Source organism: Hyla sarda, chromosome 5, assembly GCF_029499605.1.
Source record: "Hyla sarda isolate aHylSar1 chromosome 5, aHylSar1.hap1, whole genome shotgun sequence".
NCBI lineage: Eukaryota > Metazoa > Chordata > Amphibia > Anura > Hylidae > Hyla > Hyla sarda.
This window is the reverse complement of record NC_079193.1, coordinates 70,918,233-70,941,219: the sequence shown is the minus strand read 5'-3', so window position 1 is coordinate 70,941,219 and position 22,987 is coordinate 70,918,233. Positions and strand designations below refer to the sequence as shown.

The following is a 22,987-nucleotide window of genomic DNA, read 5'->3' as shown; positions in this document are numbered from 1 at the left end:
GTAGACCTGGAGCAGGACCTGAACCAGCAGGGGGTGGCATACCTTGACATGCCCATGCTAACACACCTTGAAGATCCGCTGGACTTCTGGGCATCCAAACTTGATTTGTGGCCGCAACTAGCAGAGTTTGCCCTGGAAAAGCTGTCCTGCCCGGCCAGTAGTGTACCATCAGAGCGGGTGTAGCGGCTGGGGCCATAGTCACCCCAAGGAGAACTCGTCTGTCCACAAAAAATGTGGAGAGACTGATCTTTTGTGAAGATGAATCAGGCATGGATCAGCCAGGATTTCCATCCACCAATGCCTGATGCATCAGAGTAGATTGACCATGGTGCCACACCAACACTTCATAAATATAGATAGTGCCAAACAGATTTAAGGTGCTGCTTCCGTTACAAACATTCCTCCGTATCAGACCTTTTTTCACCCACCTTCGTCACCAAGTACTGGTATTGCCACCCACCGCACCACCCCTGATGCTGCTGCTGCTACCACCTCCAGGCTTTGCCATTCAGCCACTATATGATCTCATGCTTCAGCCATCTCTAGGCTGGGCCATTCAGCCACTATATGGTCTCCTCATGCTTCAGCCAATTCTAGGCTGTGCCATTCAGCCACTATATGGTCTCCTCATGCTTCAGCCAATTCCAGGCTGTGCCATTCAGCCACTATATGGTCTCTTCATGCTTCATTCACCTCCAGGCCTGGGCCATTACCTAAAAATATTTTATGGTAGCACTAGCTACCATAAATCTTCAATTTCAATTTTCAAATTCATCTTTTAATCTTAGGGATTGTGAAGCCCTATTGTGTACTCATGTTGCCGCCAGCTCCAGGCTGTGCCATTCAGCCACTATATGATTTACTGATGCAGCAGGGCCTGGTACATTACCTAAAATATATGTTATGGTAGCACTAGCTATGAAAAGTCTTCAATTTAAATTTTAAAGTTCATCTTTTAATCTTAGTTATAAGTTATAAGTTCATTCAGCCACTATATGGTTTACTGATGCTGCTGGGCCTGGGTCATTACCTAAAAATGTTTTATGATTGCATTAGCTACCATAAATCTTCAATTAATATTTTCAAAAATATCTTTAATCTTCTCTATTGTGAGGCCCTATGGTCTTGTCAGGGTATTGCCACCTCCAGACTGGGTCGTTCTGCCCCTATATGGTCTCCTCATGCTGCCATCAGTTCCAGGCTGTGTCATTCTGCCAGATTATGGTCTCCTCGTGCTGCTGCCACCTTTAGGCTCTGTCATTGTGCCACCATGTGACTCCTTGTTAGATTGGGTTTTGTGGTCATACAATATTAGTTCAAAATAAACACTGGGACATTAAACTTGGGAATCTAATATAAATCTTAAATTTAACCCCTTAATGACGAAGCCCATTTTCACCTTAAGGACCAGGCCAATTTTATTTTTGCGTTTTTGTTTTTTCCGCCTCGCCTTCTAAAATCCATAACTTTTATATTTCCATCTACAGACCCATATAAGGGCTTGTTTTTTGTGTGACCAATTGTACTTTGTAATGAAACCTCTCATTTTACTATAAAATGTATGGCGAACCCCCCAAAAATTTTTTTAGGGAGGACATTTTTATGAAAACCAAAATTTTGCACATTGTGGAGGGGTTCTTTTTCACACTGTACAATTTACGGTAAAAATGATATGTGTTCTTTATTCTGTGGGTCAATATAATTAAAATTATACCCATGGCTAGATACTTTTATATTTTTGTACCTCTTAAAAAAATCTAAAACTTTTTGCAGAAAATCAGTAATCTAAAATTGCCCTATTTTGACCACCTATAACTTTTTCATTTTTATGTATATAGGGGGGTATTAGGGGTAATTTTTTGCGCCGTCATCTGTACTTTTTTTAGATACCACATTTGCATATATAAAACTTTTAGATCATTTTTTATTAGATTTTTTTGAATAAAATTGACAAAAAAGCTGCATTTTTGGACTTTTTTTTTAGTTTTTAGGTTTACGCCATTCACCATACGGGATAATGAACATTATATTTTGATCGGACATATACACACACGGCGATACCAAATATGTTTATTTAAAAAAACATGTACGCTTTTTGGGGGTGAAATGGGAAAAAAGTTTTTATTGGGGGAGGGGATTTTTCACTTTTTTTTTACTTTTTATTTTTACATTTTTCAACTTTTTTTTTTTTTTTTTTTTACACTTTTTATGTCCCTATAGGGGACTATCTATAGCAATCCTTTGATTGCTAATACTGTGCAGTGCTATGCATAGGATATAGTACTGCTCAGTATTATCGGTCATCTTCTGCTCTGGTCTGCTCGATCTCAGACCAGAGCACAAGACCCCGGGAGACGGCAGGAGCGCTGAAGGCGATCTGATCATCCAATCAAAGTACCGCCATGCCGCAGATGTCGTGATCTGTATTGATCACGGCATCTGAGGGGTTAATGGCGGACATCCGTGCGATCGCGGATGTTCGCCATTACGGGCACCCTTCCGATGCTCACGGTCATACACAGGACGTAAATGTACGTCCTGGTGCGGGAAGTCCCGCCAAACCAGGATGTGCATTTACGTCCGTGGTCGTTAAGGGTTTAAAGAAATCAATGTAATATTTTCAAGTCTGAGGTCCTATGGTCGTCAATGTCATATTATCTTTGGAATTATCACAAGAATCCAATAAAAACCGCTTGGAGCAATAACAATGAACCATAACTGATTAAATAAAATATTTGCACTTTCATAGTCAGGGGGGCGCTGAGAGGCCGGGGCTGGAATAGGGAGTATCTCACCTGGTGGAGGACCGCTAGCTCGATGCTCACCAGAATGGGTAAATTCAAATTAAATTAAATTACATAAAACATCTCTTTATTCTTTTCAGTTTTGACACCATATGGTCTCCCTGCTGCCACATCAACTCTCTGCAGCAGTGATTCTAATAGCAATGCCTATAATCTGCATGTCATACTGAATAACACTATCATTTCACTAACACAGCACGCTCTCTATGCATGTTAGGACAAGGCAAAGTGCTCTACACCTCTATTGAGGCTCTCAGTAGGCCAGAAATAGCCATTTTTAATAGCAATTCACCACGAAAATATTCAACCCCAACCTAATTTTTTCAAAAAATTTGGTGAATTGGCCGAATCGAGTTTTTCAAAAGTTTGCTCATCTCTAATCACAACCAGTAGGGAAGGGAATATAAGCAGGGAGGACCTAGGGATATCTTGTCCTGTTATAGATAGTCCTGGACCTTGACTGTGCCTAGGGCATCCTACACAGCAATCTGTGTCTCCCTGTTATACCCTAAATCCAAGGCAATACTACTGAGTGTTATGTATGTTACCCTTTGATAGGACTACCATATGTGAAGTCATAGTTATAAGACCAATTGGGGTTGGGGCTTTGAGCCATCAGGTAAGTCCCTGACATCTTCTTCCGGCGTATTTGTCATTACTGATTAGTCTTTTACTGTTTCGGTATAAGGAGAGATTGATCAAGCAGTGCCGGCAAATGTTGAAGGGAACTGCCTAGATGACTCATGGTTCCATTTCTGCCTTAGAACTATGATTTGAAATGTCAAAGTATTTTAGAGTGAATTATAATGGAAGGAGTCTTTCATTGTTTTATGCTGCCCGTGGTTCAGATTATATACCAGGGTTAGAGGATGCAGCTCCCAAGCCTCAAGCTGTTGGAATTTTGTATCCAATGAAGTCAGCCTACCATGGCAAACTTACCTTAAATAAATGTCATCGTATTACCCTGCCTGCTTATTTTATATGTTAAAATGCATAGACACTAAAGATTTATCTTTAACAAGACTATCTGTTATTCAGCTTTTCATTTCTTCCTTTTTTGTAACATGAAATGATTAAACCAGTCACAAAGATTAATTCCCTTTCATTTCAGTAGGAACCTGTAGGTGGAATAACATTAGACTTCCCGAGAACAGTTTTATTTGTACTGTACTCAATCAGAAAATTGTTTTATGGTAAAAATCATCAGTGATTGGGAAAGTAGCCATGAAGAAAAAGAAAATTAAAGATTGTAGTCGCTAAATTTCCTGATTCTAGCTGATTGGAGAAGTGGAACATGTATTTTCAGGTGTTATCTCCTCAAGTAGAGCGGAAGTTTCTATGTGTTTGGTCTATTACATAGTATAAATTTCTATTATTATGTCTACTGCAGCACATTGTGCATACTGGGAGAAATGTACAAAGACATATCACTTCTCGGCCTTTTGGCTAAGATCAAGTGTAGTATCTGTTCTTATCAGTGCTAGGATTTGGGCATTGATGTAGGATGGATCTTGCATGGAGGGGGCTGGTTCTGAGGAATTAGCTCGACGGCTGCCCTGATGTGACCTGTTTCCCTCTGGGTCTTGCCATGAGGCTGAGAGGGTCTAGAGCCAAGATACTTTAGTGCCTCGGGGAGTGGTGACTCTGAGGTGCTGAAACTCATTGGGAGTATTGGCTCACTGAGTGGAAGCACTGGCACCATGAACTCTTCACCTTGTGGCACTCACCTCTTGATTCCCAGCCTTCTGGCTAGGATCAGATACATTTTTATAGATCCTTCTGGATGACCGGGCAGTATATCTGCACACATTCCCTTGTTTATTTCCTTTTTGTCACTGTGTCACTTTTTGCGTGTCCACAGGATTGTTAGGATGTAGTAGTCCTTCTGGGTGTCCCTCCTAGCGGTCTAGGGGAGGTGTGTGGGGCCATTAGGTTCCGCACCTCACTGCAAAAACCCAGGTGGTGAGTGACGGACTGGGATTCGCATACGGGCGCATCCCCCCCCCCCCTTTGGTCTCCTTCCTCTTTTTATGGTTCAGAAAACTCCTGAGAAGGTCATGGTCCAGAGTATTCTCTGGCTCCCAAGATCTCTCCTCAGGACCGTAACCCTCCCAGTCAACCAGAAAAAAATTGTTTACCTCTCACGATCTTTGTGGCAAGAATCTCTTTAACCTTGTAGACATTAGAAGATTTGGAGACAGGTGTGGGGACAAGATTCTTTTGAGAAAACCGGTTTATGACAAGAGGCTTGAGGAGTAAGGCGTGAAAGGAATTGGGAATACGTAATGTAGCAGGCAGACGGAATTTGTAGGAGACAGGATACATTTTTTGCAGAACCTGAAAGGGACCAAGGTAGCAAGGACCAAGCTTATAGCAGGGAATCTTGAAGCGGATTTACTTGGAGGAAAGCCACACCAGATAAGGACGGAGGTCTTTCGGAGAAGTCTTCTACTCTTATCAGCTTGCGCCTTCATGAGTGAGGAAGCCTGAGATAATGACTGATGAGTTTGTTGCCAGGTGGAGGAGAAGTCACGTACCAGCTCATCAACAGCAGGCACACCAGAGGAAACTGGGAGTGGAAGAGCTGAACGGGGATGAAGTCCGTAGACAACAAAGAAGGGAGACAACCTCGTGGATTATATGAGAATTCTGCCCAGGGGAGGAGGTCGACCCAATCGTCTTGTCGAGCTGAAACAAAATGCCGAAGATAAGTCTCGATAATTTAATTAACCCTCTTCACCTGACCGTTGGACTGAGGGTGGTAGGCCAAGGAGAAGTCCAGATTGATGTCCAGACGGTTACAAAGGGCTCTCCAGAACTTAGAGACAAAATGCACTCAGCAATCCGAAACGATATGCTGAGGAAGACTATGTCAACAAAAGATATTCGCTAGAAGTACTTCGCCAGTGTGGGGTGGGGCAGAAGGAAGACCAGGCAGGGGAATTAAATGAGCCATCTTGGCTCAAAAGCGTTCTACCACGACCCAAATGACAGTGTTACTACGAGATGATGGCAAATCGGTGATGAAATCCATGGCGATATGGGACCAGGGAGTCTCCGGAATTGGTAAAGGCTCTAAAAGTCCTGCAGGTCTCTGTCGAGAAGTTTTGTCACGGACACAAGTATCACAGGAACGGACAAAATCAGAAACCTCACGTTCAAGATGGGGCCACCAGTAGTGCAGAGAGATTAGTAGTAGAGTCTTACGTATTCCAGGATGACCTGCTGTCAAGGAAGAATTACCCCATTTCAGTACCTTGCATCTCAGTCTGGCGGGTACAAAGGATTTTCCCAAAAGAACTTGCCGAATTTCGTCAGGAGCGGCAGAAATCGAACGGTCTGGAGGCGTGGAGTTCAAACCAATGACGTCAGAGGACCTGGAGAGAGCATCTGCCCTGATGTTCTTGTCTGCTGGACAGAAATTAATAAAGAAGTTGAACCTAGAAAAGAACAGAGACCACCTTGCCTGGCGGGGGTTCAAAAGGTGAGCAGACTGGAGGTATAGAAGATTCTTATGATCAGAGTAGATGCTGACCAGATGAGAAGATCCTTCCAAAGCTAGCTTGATAACGAAGAGTTCACAATCTCCAATGGAGTAATTCCTCTCAGCATGAGAGATGGTCTTGGAGAAGAAACCACAAGTTTGTTTTGCCGTTGGCGTTCTGAGTAAGAACGGCACAAGCTCCAACAGATGAGGCATCAACCTCCAAAGGGCCTCTCCGGATCAGGTCTTGTAAGCACGGGGGCAGAGGCAAAGGCTGATTTTAAACGGGAGAAGGCCACTTCGGCCTCATGTGGCCAAGACTTAGGATTAGAAGCCTCTTTAGTGAGAGCTACAGTTGGAGCAACCAAGGAAGAAAAGTGTGGGATAAATTGACGATAATAGTTAGCGAATCCCAGAAAGCGTTGTATAGCATGCAGGCCAGAAGGGCGAGGCCAAGCCAATACCACAGACAATTTATCTGGATCCATCTGCAGGCCTTGATGAGAGACAATGTAGCCAAGAAATGGAAGACTAGATTTCTCAAATAGGCATTTCTCCAGTTTGGCGTAGGGATGATTCTTTCGTAGACGCTGTAGAACCAGATGAACATGAGTTCGGTGCTCCTCTGAGTTGGTAGAGAAGATCAGCATGTCATCTAGGTAAACGACAACACAGGTGTAGAAAAGATCAGGAGGAAGACAATTAACAACTTTAAGCTGAACTGGTTGGAGGCAAAGATTTTGACAGGATTGTCGCCAGCAAATAATTTCTCCAGTTCTCCAATCCGATTGCGGAGAATGGCGTCGCAGCCAAGGAAGGCCAAGAAGAATCTCAGAAGTACAGTGTGGCAGGACATAGAATTCAATCTTTTCTTTATGCAATACTGCCACTTGCATGACGAGAGATTCGGTATGGAAGTGAACCATACAGTCCAGATTTTGTCCATTAACTGAGGAGATGAACAAGGGCTTGGCAAGCAGACAGGAAGATGATACTTCTGGACCAAAGAAGCATCAATAAAGTCACCTGTGGATCCAGAATCCAAAAATGCTGTAGCACTGAAGGAAGACTTGACTGAAGCAAAGACTTTTGTACAGAAATAGTTAAGAGAGGAGAGGTAGTATTCACACACAGGGACGCCTCTCCCACATACTTTAGGTGCGAACGTTTCCCGGACGCTGTGGAAAAACAGTACAGTCCTTGAGGAAGTGCTCCGGGCTAGCACAATACAAACACAAATTCTCACTGAATCATAGTGACCTCTCTTGTTGTGTTAGATGAGAACGATCCACTTGCATAGCCTCTTCGGCAAGAGGGGCAGGAATCTAGAGGTGGACATTGAAACACTTGTGCCAGGCAAGGATATCTCCATGTTCAGGTTCCCTCTCTAAGCGCAGTTCGAGGGCATCTTTAATCCTGCTTGACAGTCCTTTTTAATTTGGCACACAAGGCCTCATCATTCCATACTAGTTCTGAGGTTAGAGTGCAGAATTGAACCGCGTAGTCACCAACGGAAGAATTCCTCTGACAGAGGTTCAGCAAAGCCTTCTCAGCTGAGGAGGCATGTGTGGGTTCCTCAAAGACACTGCAAAATTCTGCCAAGAAAGCCGACAAGTTGGAAGATACCGGGTCACTTCGGTCCCAAAGGGGTGTAGCCCAGGCCAGGGCTCTTCCGGACAGTAGGCTAATGACAATGGCCACCTTCGCACGTTCCATCGGAAACTGTTCAGACATGAGCTCCAAGTGCATGGAGCACTGTGTAACGAAGCCTCTGCATAACTTGGAATCCCCATCATACTTAGAAGGTAAAGGCAGCCAGGTGACACTGCAGGATCTGTTGGAGGGAGTAGGACAGGTTGCGGTTGCTGCTGCTGTTGTTGTTGCATGGACAATAGCAGATAGTTGGGTAAGTTGCTGTGCTGGGTTAGTGAAATAATACTGTTATTCAGTATGACATGCAGATCAGAGGTGTTGCTATTAGAATCACTGTCCCAGAGCGGCACAATGACAGAGCCTGGAGGTGGCATCAGTATGAGGAGACCATATAGTGGATGAATGAAACAACATGGAGGTGGTGGCAGCATGAGGAGACCATATAGTGGCTGAATGACACAGCCTGGAGTTGGCAGCAGCATGAGGAAACCATATAGTTGCTAAATGACACAGCCTGTAGTAGGCAGCAGCATGAGGAGACAATTTAGGGGCTTAATGACACAGCCTGGAGTTGGGGACAGCATGAGGAGAACATATAGTGGCTGAAAGACAAAGCCTGGAGGTGGCGAAAGCATGAGGAGACCATATAGTGGCTGAATGACACAACTTGGAGGTGGCGGCAGCATGAAGAGAACATATAGTGGCTTAATGACACAGTCTGGAGGTGGCGGCAGCATAAGGAGAACATATGGTGGCAGTATAAAACAGCTTGGAGCTGGCATCAGCATGAGGAGAACATATGGTGGCAGAAGGAGACAGCCTGGAGGTGGCAACAGCAGCATCAGGAGTCCTCAAAGTGACCTAGAGACAGAGTGGTGCAGGGTGGCAATACCAGTACCCGATGATGAAGGTGGGTGAAAAAAGGAGAACTTGGCATCAGATGTGTGGCATCAGGCGGGTGGCAGGATCAGAATCGTAGCTGAGGCAGGTAGGCAGAAGAAAACTCTCTCTTTTGTAAAAGTGTTAGTGTGCACAAGTAAATATTGAGGATATGCATTAAGTAAAACTTAACTTTTAATAATATGCTTAGGATAAAATATCGTATTTATCGGGGTATACCACGCACAGGCCTATAACACCCACCCTCATTTTACCAAGGATATTTGGGGAAAAAAAGTGTTTTACCCAAATATCCTTGGTAAAATGAGGGTGAGTGTGTGTGCATGCATATACCCCGATACACCCCCAGGAAAGGCAGGGGGAGAGGGGCTGTCGTTGCCCGCTTCTCTCCCCCTCCCTTTCCTGGGGTCTAGAGCCCTGCTGCCGCTGCTTCTCTCCCGCTGGCTATCTGCGCCACTGCCCGTTCTCTCCCCCTGACTATCGGTGCTGGCGCCGATAGCCAGGGGGAGAGAAGGGGCAGCGGCACCCATTGCCGGCGCCGCTGCCCCGTTGCCTCCCCCATCCCCGGTTGTATAATTACCTGTTGCCGGGGTCGGGTCCGCGCTGCTTCAGGCCTCCGGTGTGCGTCCCATGCGTCGTTGCTATGCACTGCACGGCGCAATGACGAGTGAGGTCATTGCGTCTCGCAGCGCATAGCAACGACGCAGGGGACGCACCGATAGTCAGGGGGAGAGAACGGGCAGCGGCACCGATAGCCAGGGGGAGAGAAGGGCCGGCAGCAGGGCTCTAGACCCGAGGACAGGCAGGGGCAGAGAAGCCGGCAGCGGTGGCGGTCTCTGCACCTGCAAAGCCGCTGCAGTTCATTGATTTAAAGCGCCCGCTTTAAATCATTGAACTGCAGCGGCTTATCGGTGTATAACACGCAGGTAGACTTTAGGCTAAAAATTTTAGCCTAAAAAGTGCGTGTTATACGCCGATAAATACGGTATATGGACCCAAATTTTTTTTAAATCAAACAAAAGGAAAGGTGTGCAAACACCATGTGCCACCTACAGCATCAAGTATTGATGTGATGCAAAGCACTCTAGAAGGTGGAAGGGAACAACGTATGGTCCGTTGTCACAGGTAGGGGTAAAAATTTCTCCTGTAAGGCCCTACTCTCGCATTATTAATTTCCTTCTTGGCAAGTGTTACTCACCCTAAAAAGGGCGGCCCCACACAGGAAACTCTCTATTTCCACCTAAAAACCCTGGAAAATGGCAGTGTTTGTAGGTGGGAAATAGGGAGAGGTTCCTGTGTGAGGCCGCACTTTTTAACCTCTTAACGACAATGGGACATAAATTACGTCCTGGTGCATTAAGTACCACGGTACCATGACGTAATTTAGGTCCCATTGTCGTTAAGAGGTTAAAAAGTGCAGCCCCACACAGGAACCTCTCCCTATTTCCCATTTACGCTCCGCCATGCTCGCGAGCCCCGGACCAGTGATCGCGTCATGCGCGTCAGGTCCCGGCTGCTATCAACAGCCAGGGACCCGCTAGTAATGGCGGATATCTGCTATTGCACGGATGTCCGCCATCATCCCCTCAGATGCCGTGATCAATACAGATCACAGCGTCTGTGGCAGTGCGGTACTTTAAATGGTCTATTGGATCACTTGCAGCACTGCTGCGGGGATCCGATCATCCATAATGGCGGACGGAGGTCTCCTCACCTGCCTCTGTCCGTCTCCAGGGGTCTTCTGCTCTGGTCTGACATCGAGCCCTATGCATAGCACTGAACAGTATTAGCAATCAAATGAAAGGGTTAATAAAAAGTAAATTAAAGTGTAAATAAAAAGTAAAAAATTAAATAAAATAAAAAAGTAAGAAAAAGGTGAAAATTCCCTCCCCAAATAAAAACGTAAATCATCCGTTTTTCCCATTTACCCCCAAAAAAGCATAAAAAAAAATTTATAAACATATTTGATATCGTGCATGCGTAAAAATCTGAACTATCAAAATATATGAATTATCCCGTACGGTGAACGGCGTAAACGTAAAAAATTTAAAAATTCCAAAATCGCAGCATTTTTGTCACATTTTATAAAAATAAATATATATATATATATATATATATATATATATATATATATAAAAAAATTTGAAAAAGGAAAACCTGAGCAAAAGTGGTACTGATAACAGCTACAGATCACATCACAAAAAATGAGCCCTCAAACTGCCCCATAAACGGAAAAATTAGAGAGATTTTTTTTAAGCGGAACAATTATAGAAAAGCATATAACATGGGTATCATTTTAATTGTATTGACCCTTAGAATAAAGAAAACATGTCATTTTTACCATAAAAGGTACACCATAAAAACAAAACCTTCCAAAATTAGCTAAATTGTGATTTTCTTTTAAATTTTCCCACATAAATTATATTTTTTGGGTTGCGCCATACATTTTATGGAAAAATAAGTGATGTCGTTACAAAGTAAAATTGGTGACGAAAAAAAGAAGCCCTTATATGAGTCTATGGGTGGAAATTTAAGAGTTATGATTTTTAGAATGCAAGGAAGAAAAAATGAAAATGCAAAAATAAAATGGGCCTGGCCCTTCCTCGAAAAGGTGGAAGGGAACAACGCATTGTAGCAGGTGGGGGTAAAATCTTCCCCTGTAAGGCTCTACTCTCGCCCTATTAATTCTCTTCTTGGCAATTGTTACTCACCCTTAAAAGGGCAGCCCCACACAGGAAACTTTCTATTTCTGCCTAAAAACCCTGGGAAATGGCAGTGTTTGTAGGGGAAAGAGGGAGAGGTTCCTGAGTGGGCCGCCCTTTTTAGGGCGAGTAACACTTGCCAAGAAGGGAATTAATAATGCGAGAGTAGGGCCTTACAGGGGAAGTGTTTACCCCCTCCGGTTACAATGAACCATAAGTTGTTCCCTTCCACCTTTTAGAGGTCTTTGCATCACATCAATACTTGGTGTAGGTGGCACATGGTGTTTTTGCACACCTTTCCTTTTGTTTGATTTAAAAAAAAAAAAATTGGGGTCCATAAATTTTATCCCACGCATATTATTAAAAGTTAAAGGGGTTATCCAGCATAAGGTGATTTTAGTACGTACCTGGCAGACAGTAATAGACATGCTTAGGAAGGATCTGCGCTTGTCTTGGGGATAAATGGCTATGCTGTGAGATTACCATAACACTGTGGCTAGCTTTCTGTGAACTTGTATTTCCTGTTTTCAGTTTTCTTGTTTGCCTACAAATCCCATGATATAATTTTCCTCCCTCCCACACATCAGCCCCCCCACCCATTGAAACATAAATGAGCTGCCTACCTGTGGTTTTCAATCAGGGTGCCTACAGCTGTTGCATTAGTTGCAGATTGATCCCTCCACCCATTGAAGCAGACAGGCTCCCTGTCATCAGCTGACTAGTGAGTCAGGTCTCGACCGCATTGCAAGCTGGGAAAAAATCAGAGACAGCAGTCATATTGTATGCTGATAAAAATAAATATTGGGGTGAAAATCACATAAGAATTGTGAGAAAACCGTCACACACAGGTACAGACACTATATTATGAACTACACTAACTTTACAGCCCCTGTAGCATAGTCAAATAAAATAAATTCCTGGAATACCCCTTAAGTTTTAGTTAATGGATATCCTCAATACTTACTTGTGGTATGGTGTGGAGCAATGTCTGTAACTGGGGAGCCGTGCCTCAAATCTGTTTAGCACTATCCATATTTGTGAAGTGTTGGGGTGGCACCATAGCCAATTTATTCTTATACATCAGGCATTGGTGGTTGGAAATCCTGGCTGATCCATGCCTGATTCATCTTCACAAAGTTCAGAGTCTCCACATTTTTCGTGGATAGACTAGTTCTCCTTGGGGTAACTATGACCACGGCCGCACTAAACACCCGCTCTGATGGCACACTACTGGCCAGGCAGGACAGCTTTTCCAGGGCACACTCTGCTAGTTGCGGCCACAAATCAAGTTTGGCTGCCCAGAAGTCCAGCGGATCTTCAATGGTTGTTGGCATGGTCATGTCAAGGTATGCCACCACCTGCTGGTTCAGGTCCTGCTCCAGGTCTACCTGCTGCTGATGAGTTGCTTCACTATGTAGGTGAAGAAAGCTACTCATCAGCGACTGTAGACTCAGACTGCTGCTAATGGAGCTGGTACTGCTCCTGCCACCCCACGCCTCCCAGCAGCCATGGCCGTGGAAGGTGAGCGCAGAGGGTCTCTTGAGTCAGATCTGTGAGAGGATGGAGGATGGCGGAGATAGGCATCGACCAACTGACTATGTAGGATGTCTCTGTAGTTGGTCACTTTGTCCTCCCTCTCAGTGGGTGTAAAAAAGGCCCCTATTTTGTGGCGGTAGCGAGGGTCCAATAAGGTGGTGAGCCAGAAATCATCCTGCTGCCGACAGGGCTGCCATCAGAAATTCGGGGGCCCCTTACACAGCTCAAGGCCTGCCCCCCCCTCCCAGGGCCTGCCCGCCATTTTTATTTTATTTTCTAGACATATATATTTCTAATTAGATTAGAGCAGAGTGTGGTGCTGTATAACACTGTGCTATTGAAGGAGTTGCCTGGTAAAAAATTACTTATCATCTATCCAAGGATAGGAGATAAGTTATAGATCGCGCGGGGTCAGAGCATTGGGCCTCTTGCTATCTCGGCTGGAAGGGGGGCGGGCTGTACCCGCACGGAGCACCGGCCGACACGCCCCTCCATGTACCCCTTAGAGATTGAGGGGGTGTGCCAACTGAGGCTTCCTGCGGGGTACAAACGTCAGCTTCCAGCAAACTGCCGAGGCCCCGTGCAGGAGATCGCAGGGGGTCCCAGCGCTTGGACCCCCCTGCGATCTATAACTTATCCCCTATCGTTGGATAGGGGGATAAGTAATTTTTTTTACCAGAAAACTCTTTAATAGCACAGTGTTATGCAGCACCGCACGGGCATTTAAGAATAAGCAGCCCATTTTTTTGGTGGGGGTCCGACTGCTGAGACCCCCACTGATCACCTCAGTTGAAGTGGTTCTCTATCTGTTGGAAAGCTAAAACTCCCATCATGTCTGGAGAGCCTCAGGCATTATGGGAGTTGTAGTTTTGTAACAGCTGGAGAGACACAGATTGGACACAGTTTTACCCATCATCACTGCAGGACTTACAAGTGACTACAGCTCTGATTGGACAGTCAGGAGAATACACAATGCTATCAGTGACCTAAGATACGTCTTCTGACTTGAGTGATATCTTCTCTGTTATCTTTTCTTCTTCATCTGGTCCAGAGACCAGGTCTTCCTCCAGCTCCATCTTCTCTGCAGAGTCTGACATCCAGACATCATTGGCTCCTCACTTTGTCAGCAGATCCTCATCCTCTGCATGAAGACAGTAATCATTATAACCTTGCCAGAAAGTGTACCCTAAATAAAATACTGCCCCACACTGTACACTGAATATAATACTGCTGTACACTGTACCCACTAAATATAATCCTGCCCCACACTGTATCCACTGAATATAATCCTGCCACACAATGTAACCTGAATATAATGCAGCAAAACACTATACCCACTAAATATAATACTGCTATACACTGTACCCACTAAATGTAATCCTGCCCCACACTGTATTCACCGAATATAATACTGCCACACACTGTAACCTGAATATAATACTGCCATACACTATACCCACTAAATATAATACTGCCATACACTGTATCCACTAAATGTAATCCTGACACACACTGTAACCTGAATATAATACTGCCCCACACTGTATCCACTGAATATAATCCTGCCACACACTGTAACCTGAATATAATGCTGCAAAACACTATACCCACTAAATATAATACTGCTATACACTGTACCCACTAAATATAATCCTGCCCCACACTGTATTCACCGAATATTATACTGCCATACACTGTACCCTGAATATAAAACTGCCATACATGCATACACATCATATATACATATACACCCCCTCTTATCCTCTGTGTCCTCATCACTCCTCATCACCCCCGCCAAACCTCTCCTCATCATTACTATAACCCCCCTCACCTCTCCTCATCACCCCCATAACACCCCCTACACCTCTCAACAACCCCATAACACCCCCTGCACCTCTCATCAACCCCATAACACCCCCTGTACCTCTCATCACCCCCATAACAACCCCCTGCAACCCTCATCACCCCCATAACACCCCCTGCACCTCTTATCACCCCCATAACACCCCCTGCACCTCTCATCATCCCCATAACACCCCCTGCACGTCTCATCACCCCCATAACACCCCAAACACCTCTCATCACCCCCATACTCCCCCTGCACCTCTCATCACCCCATATCACCCCCCTGCACCTCTCATCACTCCCCCCCACGACTCCCATCAGACCCTGGCCTGTCCGGCCCTGCCGTGACTCTTGGGCCCCCCGGACTATGAGGCCCGGTCATAGTCTGGCGGGCCCCCAGCGGTCAGTGAGTGACAGTCTCAGTCACTCACTGACAAGCAGGAAAAGTCCGTGCCATCTGAAGCTCCGGTCCCCATACAGGCCCCTGATGGCGGCCCTGGCTGCCGAATAGTCACAATTTGTGCAAGTGACTCGGAGGGACTCCCTGCCTCCATCTCCGCTGTATACTGTCACAGTGTGTCTCGGTCCTCTGTCTCGCCTTCCTCATAACCCTCTAGCTCCTCTAGCTGCTCCTTCTCTCCTGTCAGATGACTAGAAAAACTGCCCATCTCACAAAACCTAAACTGTGCTCCACTTTGTCCCTCCCCCTCCTTCTCCTCCTCCTCCAGTTCAGCCCCCACAGTGCTCATGTGGCCGGGAGATGTAGGCATCATGTCTCCAGTGCCCTGACCAGCCATTGTTTCCAACACTTGTTGTAATAGATGAAGCAGTGGAATGAAGTTGTTCATCCAGTAATCCTGGCGACTGACTAATAATGTGGCTTCCTCAAAGGGCCTGAGCAATCGGCAGGTATCACGCATGAGCTTCCACTGGTTGACATTGAAGTTACACAGGGGAGTCCCCCTATCCACTTGGATCATCAAGAAATTGGTGATGACTTTTCTCTGTTCGTATAGTTGGTCCAACATATGGAGGGTGGAATTCCAACGTGTTGAAATGTTGCAAATCAGACTATGTTGGGGGATGCCGTTCTGACCCTGCTATTCAAGGAGGGTGTGCTTTGCGGTGTATGAGTGGCTGAAATGCATGCAAAGTTTCCTTCCTATTGTTAGGATGTCTTGCAGATGGGGGGAACACTTCAGTAACCACTTGACAACCAGATTGATCACATGTGCCATGGAGGGCGCATGTCTCAGGCTTCCTTGTCACAGCGCGGACAAGATGTTCTTCCCGTTGTCGGTCACCATGGTTCCCATTTCCAGTTTTTGTGGAGTAAGCCATATTTCGATTTCATCATGAATTACTTTTAGCAGTTCCTCCCCTGTGTGACTTTGTTCGCCAAGGCAAACCATGTGAAAAACAGTGTGACACTGCCGTGCCCTGCACACATAGTATGCTGGAAGGACACTGAGACTTGCAGTGGAGGCTGAGTACACGGTGGGGGATGAGGAGGCGGAGTCGCACACTGTCACAGGACCAATGGCCTGAGAGTGTAAAGGCGGAAGTGGCGTGACCTGTCCAAGTTGCTGTTGTGGCTGTGCAGGAACCACGTTCACCCAGTGGGCCGTAAAGGACATGTATTGTCCCTGACCGTAGTTAAAGCTCCACACCACGGCGTTGCCATGCACTTTGGTACACACCGACAGGCTCAAGGACTGGCCCACTTTCAGTTCAACAAAATTGTGCAGGGCTGGTACTGCCTTCTTTGCAAAGGTGCAGAGTCCACCACTTGAAAATGGAGGGACTGCAGCACCAGCAACTTGGACAGGAGCACATTCAGCTTCTGCGCCGTTGGATGAGTGGGCACATACTGTTGTCTCTTGGACATGGCTTCGCTGATGGATTGCTGGCGGAATGACTGACTCGAAGAAGGAGGAGCAGGAGCATCTGGAGCGACAGAAGATGGGTATGACACACAGCTCCCTTCGGCTGGGGTGGTGGAGCCTTGGCTGTCTGAAACAGGGAGCGTTGTGCACTTGGGCGATGCAGCAGGCTGGACCACTCATCGGAGCCATGGTTCTCCCAGGCCGCTATATGTTGATGCAGGGCCATGATGCCAACATTGGGACCCTGGCCACGCTTCACCTTCTGCAAACACATCTTACATGTGGCTATGTTAACCTCCTCCGGATGCTTGATGAAAAACTGCCACATCGCAGAGTAGCTGATTTTTCCCACTAACAGTCCGCACTGATTGACTGCTACTGCCACCGACCCCACAAACCTGTTTCACTACCTCCTGGGAAGGTAGACTGCTGCGAAGCAGGTGGTCTACCCCTGGCACGTTTGGCTCCAGAATTTCCACTTCTGCCACCATGCTTACTGCCAACCATGTTATCACCTTGCTGGCTCAGCTGCTGCCTCACGGGCAAACTGCAACCCTCTTCCCTTGATGATGATGAAGCCCCTAATGCACCCAGCTCCCAAGTGCGATTGGCTTCATCATTATCGAGTTGTGTCTGCACGTCACTGATGTCCTCCTCAGGTTCCTCAACAGTGTCTGCTTCAGAGCCTGCAGGCTTGCAACACCCCCTCCCACGCCACTCTGAACCCACAGCATAAGATACTTCTGTGGTGGTGGGAACAGCATAGGGCAGAGACAATGGGAGGACAGGGACTGCTCCCGGGCCATGCCAACTGAGGGTTGTGTCTGAAGTTGCGTTGACTGGGGGTGTCAGATGTCACTTGTGATGAAGTGGATGACCATGTTAACCTATTGATGACGGCAGATGGGTTGCTGGTCGAGACACGACCGCTAGCTGATACTGGAGGCTGTGGCCTCTCGCTGTGACTCCTGCTGCTACTCGCCCCTAGTCTGTTGCGACCTCTGGCTGATGAATGCCACTCCTCTGTGCACATCCTGGCACTTCTCTTCCTGACATAGTGCGTATAAGAGGAGAGTACAATACGCTACACTATACTTAAAACAGTATTTGTGTACAACACCAGCCAGTGTTTACTTTTGGCTGACCTTTCACAGCATCTAGGCCCTTAAGACTTTAACAGGAACAAAATAGTACACCACTTAGATGTACGTATGTGGTATCCACTTATGACGGAAGGCCAATGCGCTCCGGTATGCTTAAAAAGTATTTGTGTACAACACCAGCAGTACATACCAGTGCTGAAGCACACAATCGCTGTGTACTACACTCAAAATTGCACTTTCTCTCTCAATCTCACTCCCTCCCTTCCCTATAAGTGTTTCTAGGCAGGATTTGGGCATGAGGTGAATCGCTGCCGTTCTGTGCAACACACTGCTATCTGTCCCTCTCTGTAATAGAATGCTGTAGTGACAGGGACATGAATCGCTGCTGTAAACATGCTTTTCTGTGGAACACACACTTTTAGATGCCCTGGAGCCTCGATTCGCGCATTCGTTGCGAATCTAATTTTTCCTGAAATTCGGAATGAATTCAGATTCGTTAGATTCGATTCGCTCATCCCTAAAACTCTAAAATGTATCCCCTATCCTTTGGCTAGGGGTTAAGTTTTTCAGCATGATACTTCTCTTTTAAGTTTTCAAACACAGTAAAACACATTGCTGTATTAATTACCATTAAACATAAAAATAATGATAAAACTGCTGCAAGAGGTAGTGTCAATCCTAACTGAAATCTTTTCTAGGTCAGAGCTAGCGTAGATTTCAGAAGCAAGATTCATGGGCCGTTTCACTGGGACAAGCAGGGCTGCTTGTCCTCAGTGTACAGAATCCTGTATGTCCTCAGTGTACGGAGCCCTGCTTGTCCTCAGTGTACAGAGCCCTGCTTGTCCTCAGTATACAGAGCCCCGCTTGTCCTCAGTGTACAGAGCCCTGCTTGTCCTCAGTGTACAGTGTCCTGCTTGTCCTCAGTGTACAGAGCCCTGCTTGTCCTCAGTGTGCAGAGCCCTGCTTGTCCTCAGTGTGCAAAGCCCTGCTTGTCCTCAGTGTGCAAAGCCCTGCTTGTCCTCAGTGTGCAGAGTCCTGCTTGTCCTCAGTGTGCCGAGCCCTGCTTGTCCTCAGTGTGCCGAACCCTGCTTGTCCTCAGTGTGCAGAGACCTGCTTGTCCTCAGTGTGCAGAGCCCTGCTTGTCCTCAGTGTGCCGAGCCCTGCTTGTCCTCAGTGTGCCGAGCCCTGCTTGTCCTCAGCGTGCAGAGCCCTGCTTGTCCTCAGTGTGCAGAGCCCTGCTTGTCCTCAGTGCGCAGAGCCCTGCTTGTCCTCAGTGTACAGAGCCCTGCTTGTCCTCAGTGTGCAGAGCCCTGCTTGTCCTCAGTGTGCAGAGCCCTGCTTGTCCTCAGTGTGCAAAGCCCTGCTTGTCCTCAGTGTGCAGAGCCCTGGTTGTCCTCAGTGTGCAGAGCCCTGCTTGTCCTCAGTGAGCAGAACCCTGCTTGTCCTCAGTGCACAGAGCCCTGCTTGTCCTCAGTGTGCAGAGCCCTGCTTGTCCTCAGTGTGCAGAGCCCTGCTTGTCCTCAGTGTGCCGAGCCCTGCTTGTCCTCAGTGTGCCGAGCCCTGCTTGTCCTCAGTGTGCAGAGCCCTGCTTGTCCGCAGTGTGCAGAGCCCTGCTTGTCCTCAGTGCGCAGAACCCTGCTTGTCCTCAGTGCGCAGAACCCTGCTTGTCCTCAGTGTACAGAGCCCTGCCTGTCCTCAGTGCGCAGAACCCTGCTTGTCCTCAGTGCACAGAGCCCTGCTTGTCCTCAGTGTACAGAGCCCTGCTTGTCCTCAGTGTACAGAGCCCTGCTTGTCCTCAGTGTGCAGAACCCTGCTTGTCCTCAGTGTACAGAGCCCTGCCTGTCCTCAGTGCGCATAACCCTGCTTGTCTGCCCACACTCCCTGTAGTTTGTCTCCGCACAGGGACACACACACCATAGCTGCACAGACAGCATTTTTTCATCCAAGAGTATACACATTTTTAACCAATGTATATTACAAATATACATATATTGTTAAGTTACCTACATTATATAAAAAGTCTTTACAAATGACAGGTATACTTTAAGACCGGAGTGCGAGAAATCGTTCTTGATAAATTCTCCTCTTTGCTTTTATTTTCCTATTATTTCATATCATTTTACAACTATTTTTTTATTTTATCTTTTTTTATAAAAATTGGGGAGGCAATTTATAATGTTTATGTTTTGCATATGTTTTTATTATGTTTTCAAAACTCAAGTCATGTGCTGGCTATAAACAATGATCCTACATTAGCCATAATTCAATATTCATATTTGCAATCTTAATATTATATTTTCCCGGTGCTCTGCTCGGCACTGATGTAGGAATGCCTTTCGCATCATGGCCAGATCATTTCAGTGCTGGGATTTTGTAGTCGGCACTGACACCACGCCAGTGATGACATAGCGCCCTAGCAATGCATTATTTACATAGACACAGAAAAGGGTGCTAATTACTGCAATATGTAATGTGCAGACATGGTGATACTTTGCTGGCATTCTGACAACGTGTTTTATTTCCTTATTGTTCTGTGTTTCTCCCTTGTGGCGGGACACAGCTGTTTCCTCTTGAAAACAGAATAGGAGGCTTTGTACACAATAGGAGGCTTTTATTTATTTTTTTTGCCAACGACCTGGCCACCATTGTAAATTGGATATTAACTGCTGTTGTAAAGAGCTAGTATGATGTGAGCCCCAACATTGGATCAGATATTGTTCAATGTACAGGCACAAATCATTATTGTGAAGCATAACACATGCAAGATTCTGATGTAACACAAACAATAATAGCAGACAAATACAGGTACACAATCAAATCCATTTTGGACTAATTTTTCTCTTTTGTTTCAGGCAACGTTTAAAGGGTGGATGGATATCATGTATGCTGCTGTAGACTCACGTGAAGTAGGATTTTTTTTATGTCTTTTTAGTAATTGTGTAATTTATTGAGTAACTGTTGATTTCATAGAGAATTATTTTATGATATACAGATATGCGGCATTCAATGAAGGATTTTATTATTTAACATCTGCATATGAAGACTGGTTATTATGACTATTCTATTTGATGATATGTACAACCCCAATGAAATATGTTAGCACTTCACTGAAGTTCCTGAAGTTTCAAAGTTGAGACATAGAGGTTGTGCATAGGTACTCTGGTGGAAAACATATTTTTTGTATTTAACTGGTGGCAGAAAATTTAACAGATTTGTAAATTACTTCAATTTAGCAACCTTAACCCCTTAAAGGGGTACTCCCCATGAAAAACTTTTTTGTTTTAGATCAAACTGTCCATTTTAAGAACTGTCCAGAGCAGGAGAAAATCCCCATAGCAAACACATGCTGCTCTGGACAGTTCCTAAAAAGGACAGCAGAGGTAAGCAGACAGCACTGTGATCGTGACAAAGAAAGAAGAAGAAATCCAAAAAGAAAAACATTTCCTCTGTAGTATACAGCCCCTAAAAAGTACTAGAAGGATTAAGATTTTTTTAATAGAAGTAATTTTCAAATCTGTTTAACTTTTTGGCACCAGTTGATTGAAAAAAAAAAAAGTTTTCCACGGGAGTACCCCTTTAAAGGGGTACTCTGCCCCTGGCATCTTATCCCCTTTCCAAAGGATAGGGGATAAGATGTCAGATCGCCATGGTCCCGCTGCTGGGGACCCCAGGGATCGCTGCTGAGGCACCCCTCCACCCCGCCCCCCTTTGGATAGGGGATAAGATGTCTAGGGGCGGAGTACCCCTTTAAGGACATAGCGTTTTTCCGTTTTTGCACTTTCGTTTTTCCCTCCTTACCTTTTTAAAAATCATAATCCTTTCGATTTTGCACCTAAAAATCCATATGATGGCTAATTTTTGCGCCACCAATTCTACTTTGTAATGCCATCAGTCATTTTACCCAAAAATCTACAGCGAAACTACACAGTACATTTTTCGGTGAAAATGACACCTTTTCTTTATTCTGTAGGTCCATAAGATTAAAATGATATCATACTGATATAGGTTTTATTTTGTATTACTTATTACTGAAAAAAATCATGACTACATGCCGGAAAATGTATATGTTTAAAATTGTCATCTTCTGACCCCTATAACTTTTTTATTTTTCCACGTACAGGGTGGTATGAGGGATCATTCACCTCTGTTCATTTCAGGAACTGTTCAGCACAGCATATGCTTGCTATGGGGATTTTCTTCTTCTCTGGACGTTCCTGACATGGACAGAGGTGTCAGCAGAGAGCACTGTGGTCGTGACAGAAAATAAATCCAAAAAGAAAAGAATTTCCTTTGTAGTATACAGCCGCTAATAAGTGCTGGAAGGATTAAGATTTTCTAAAAGATGTAAATTACAAATCTGTTTAACCCCTTAACGACCACGGACGTAAACGTACGTCCTGGGTTGGCGGGACTTCCCGCACCAGGACGTACATTTACGTCCTGTGTATGACCGTGAGCCCCGCCCGTAATGGCCAACATCCGCGATCGCGTGGATGTCCGCCATTAAGCCCTCAGATGCCGTGATCAATACAGATCACGGCATCTGCGGCATTGCGGTACTTTGATTGGATGATCGGATAGCCCGCAGTGCCTCCCACGGGCTTTCTGATCATCCAGCATGGTGGCCGGAGATCCCCTCACCTTGCTCCGGCCGTCTCCTGGGGTCTTCTGCTCTGGTCTGAGATCGAGCAGACCAGAGCAGAAGATCACCGATAATACTGATCAGTGCTGTGTCCTATACATAGCACTGCACAGTATTAGCAATCAAAGGATTGCTATAGATAGTCCCCTATGGGGACAAAAAAAGTGAAAAAAAAAAGTTGAAAAAATGTAAAAATAAAAAGTAAAAAAAAAGTGAAAAATCCCCTCCCCAATAAAAATGAAAATTGTCAATGTTTCCCATTTTAGCCCCAAAAAGCGTAATTTTTTTTAAATAAACAGATTTGGTATCTCCGCGTGCGTAAATGTCCGAACTATCAAAATATAATGTTTATGATCCCGTACGGTGAATGGCGTAAACGTAAAAAATAAAAAAAAGTCCTAAAATGCTGCTTTTTTGTCACATTTTATTTTA

At 45.5% G+C, this 22,987-nt stretch overlaps 1 protein-coding gene, 1 long non-coding RNA gene and 1 other non-coding gene across 3 annotated transcripts in view; 2 read left to right on the top strand and 1 right to left on the bottom strand.

Annotated features, from left to right (window-relative positions):
- LOC130273223 (uncharacterized) overlaps positions 1–22,987 on the bottom strand; it is a 210,857-nt gene that overhangs the window by 95,228 nt on the left and 92,642 nt on the right. The gene's annotated exons all lie outside the window — the stretch shown is intronic.
- Positions 1–22,987, top strand: part of LOC130273220 (sodium channel protein type 4 subunit alpha B-like) — a 488,856-nt gene that overhangs the window by 444,380 nt on the left and 21,489 nt on the right. The window contains exon 25 of the mRNA XM_056519644.1: positions 20,766–20,819. Coding sequence (XP_056375619.1) covers positions 20,766–20,819 — 54 coding nt within the window. The remainder of the gene's footprint in view (positions 1–20,765; positions 20,820–22,987) is intronic.
- Positions 4,231–4,426, top strand: LOC130274616 (U2 spliceosomal RNA). The gene has a single exon (XR_008844411.1). It is a non-coding gene; the product is annotated as a U2 spliceosomal RNA (small nuclear RNA).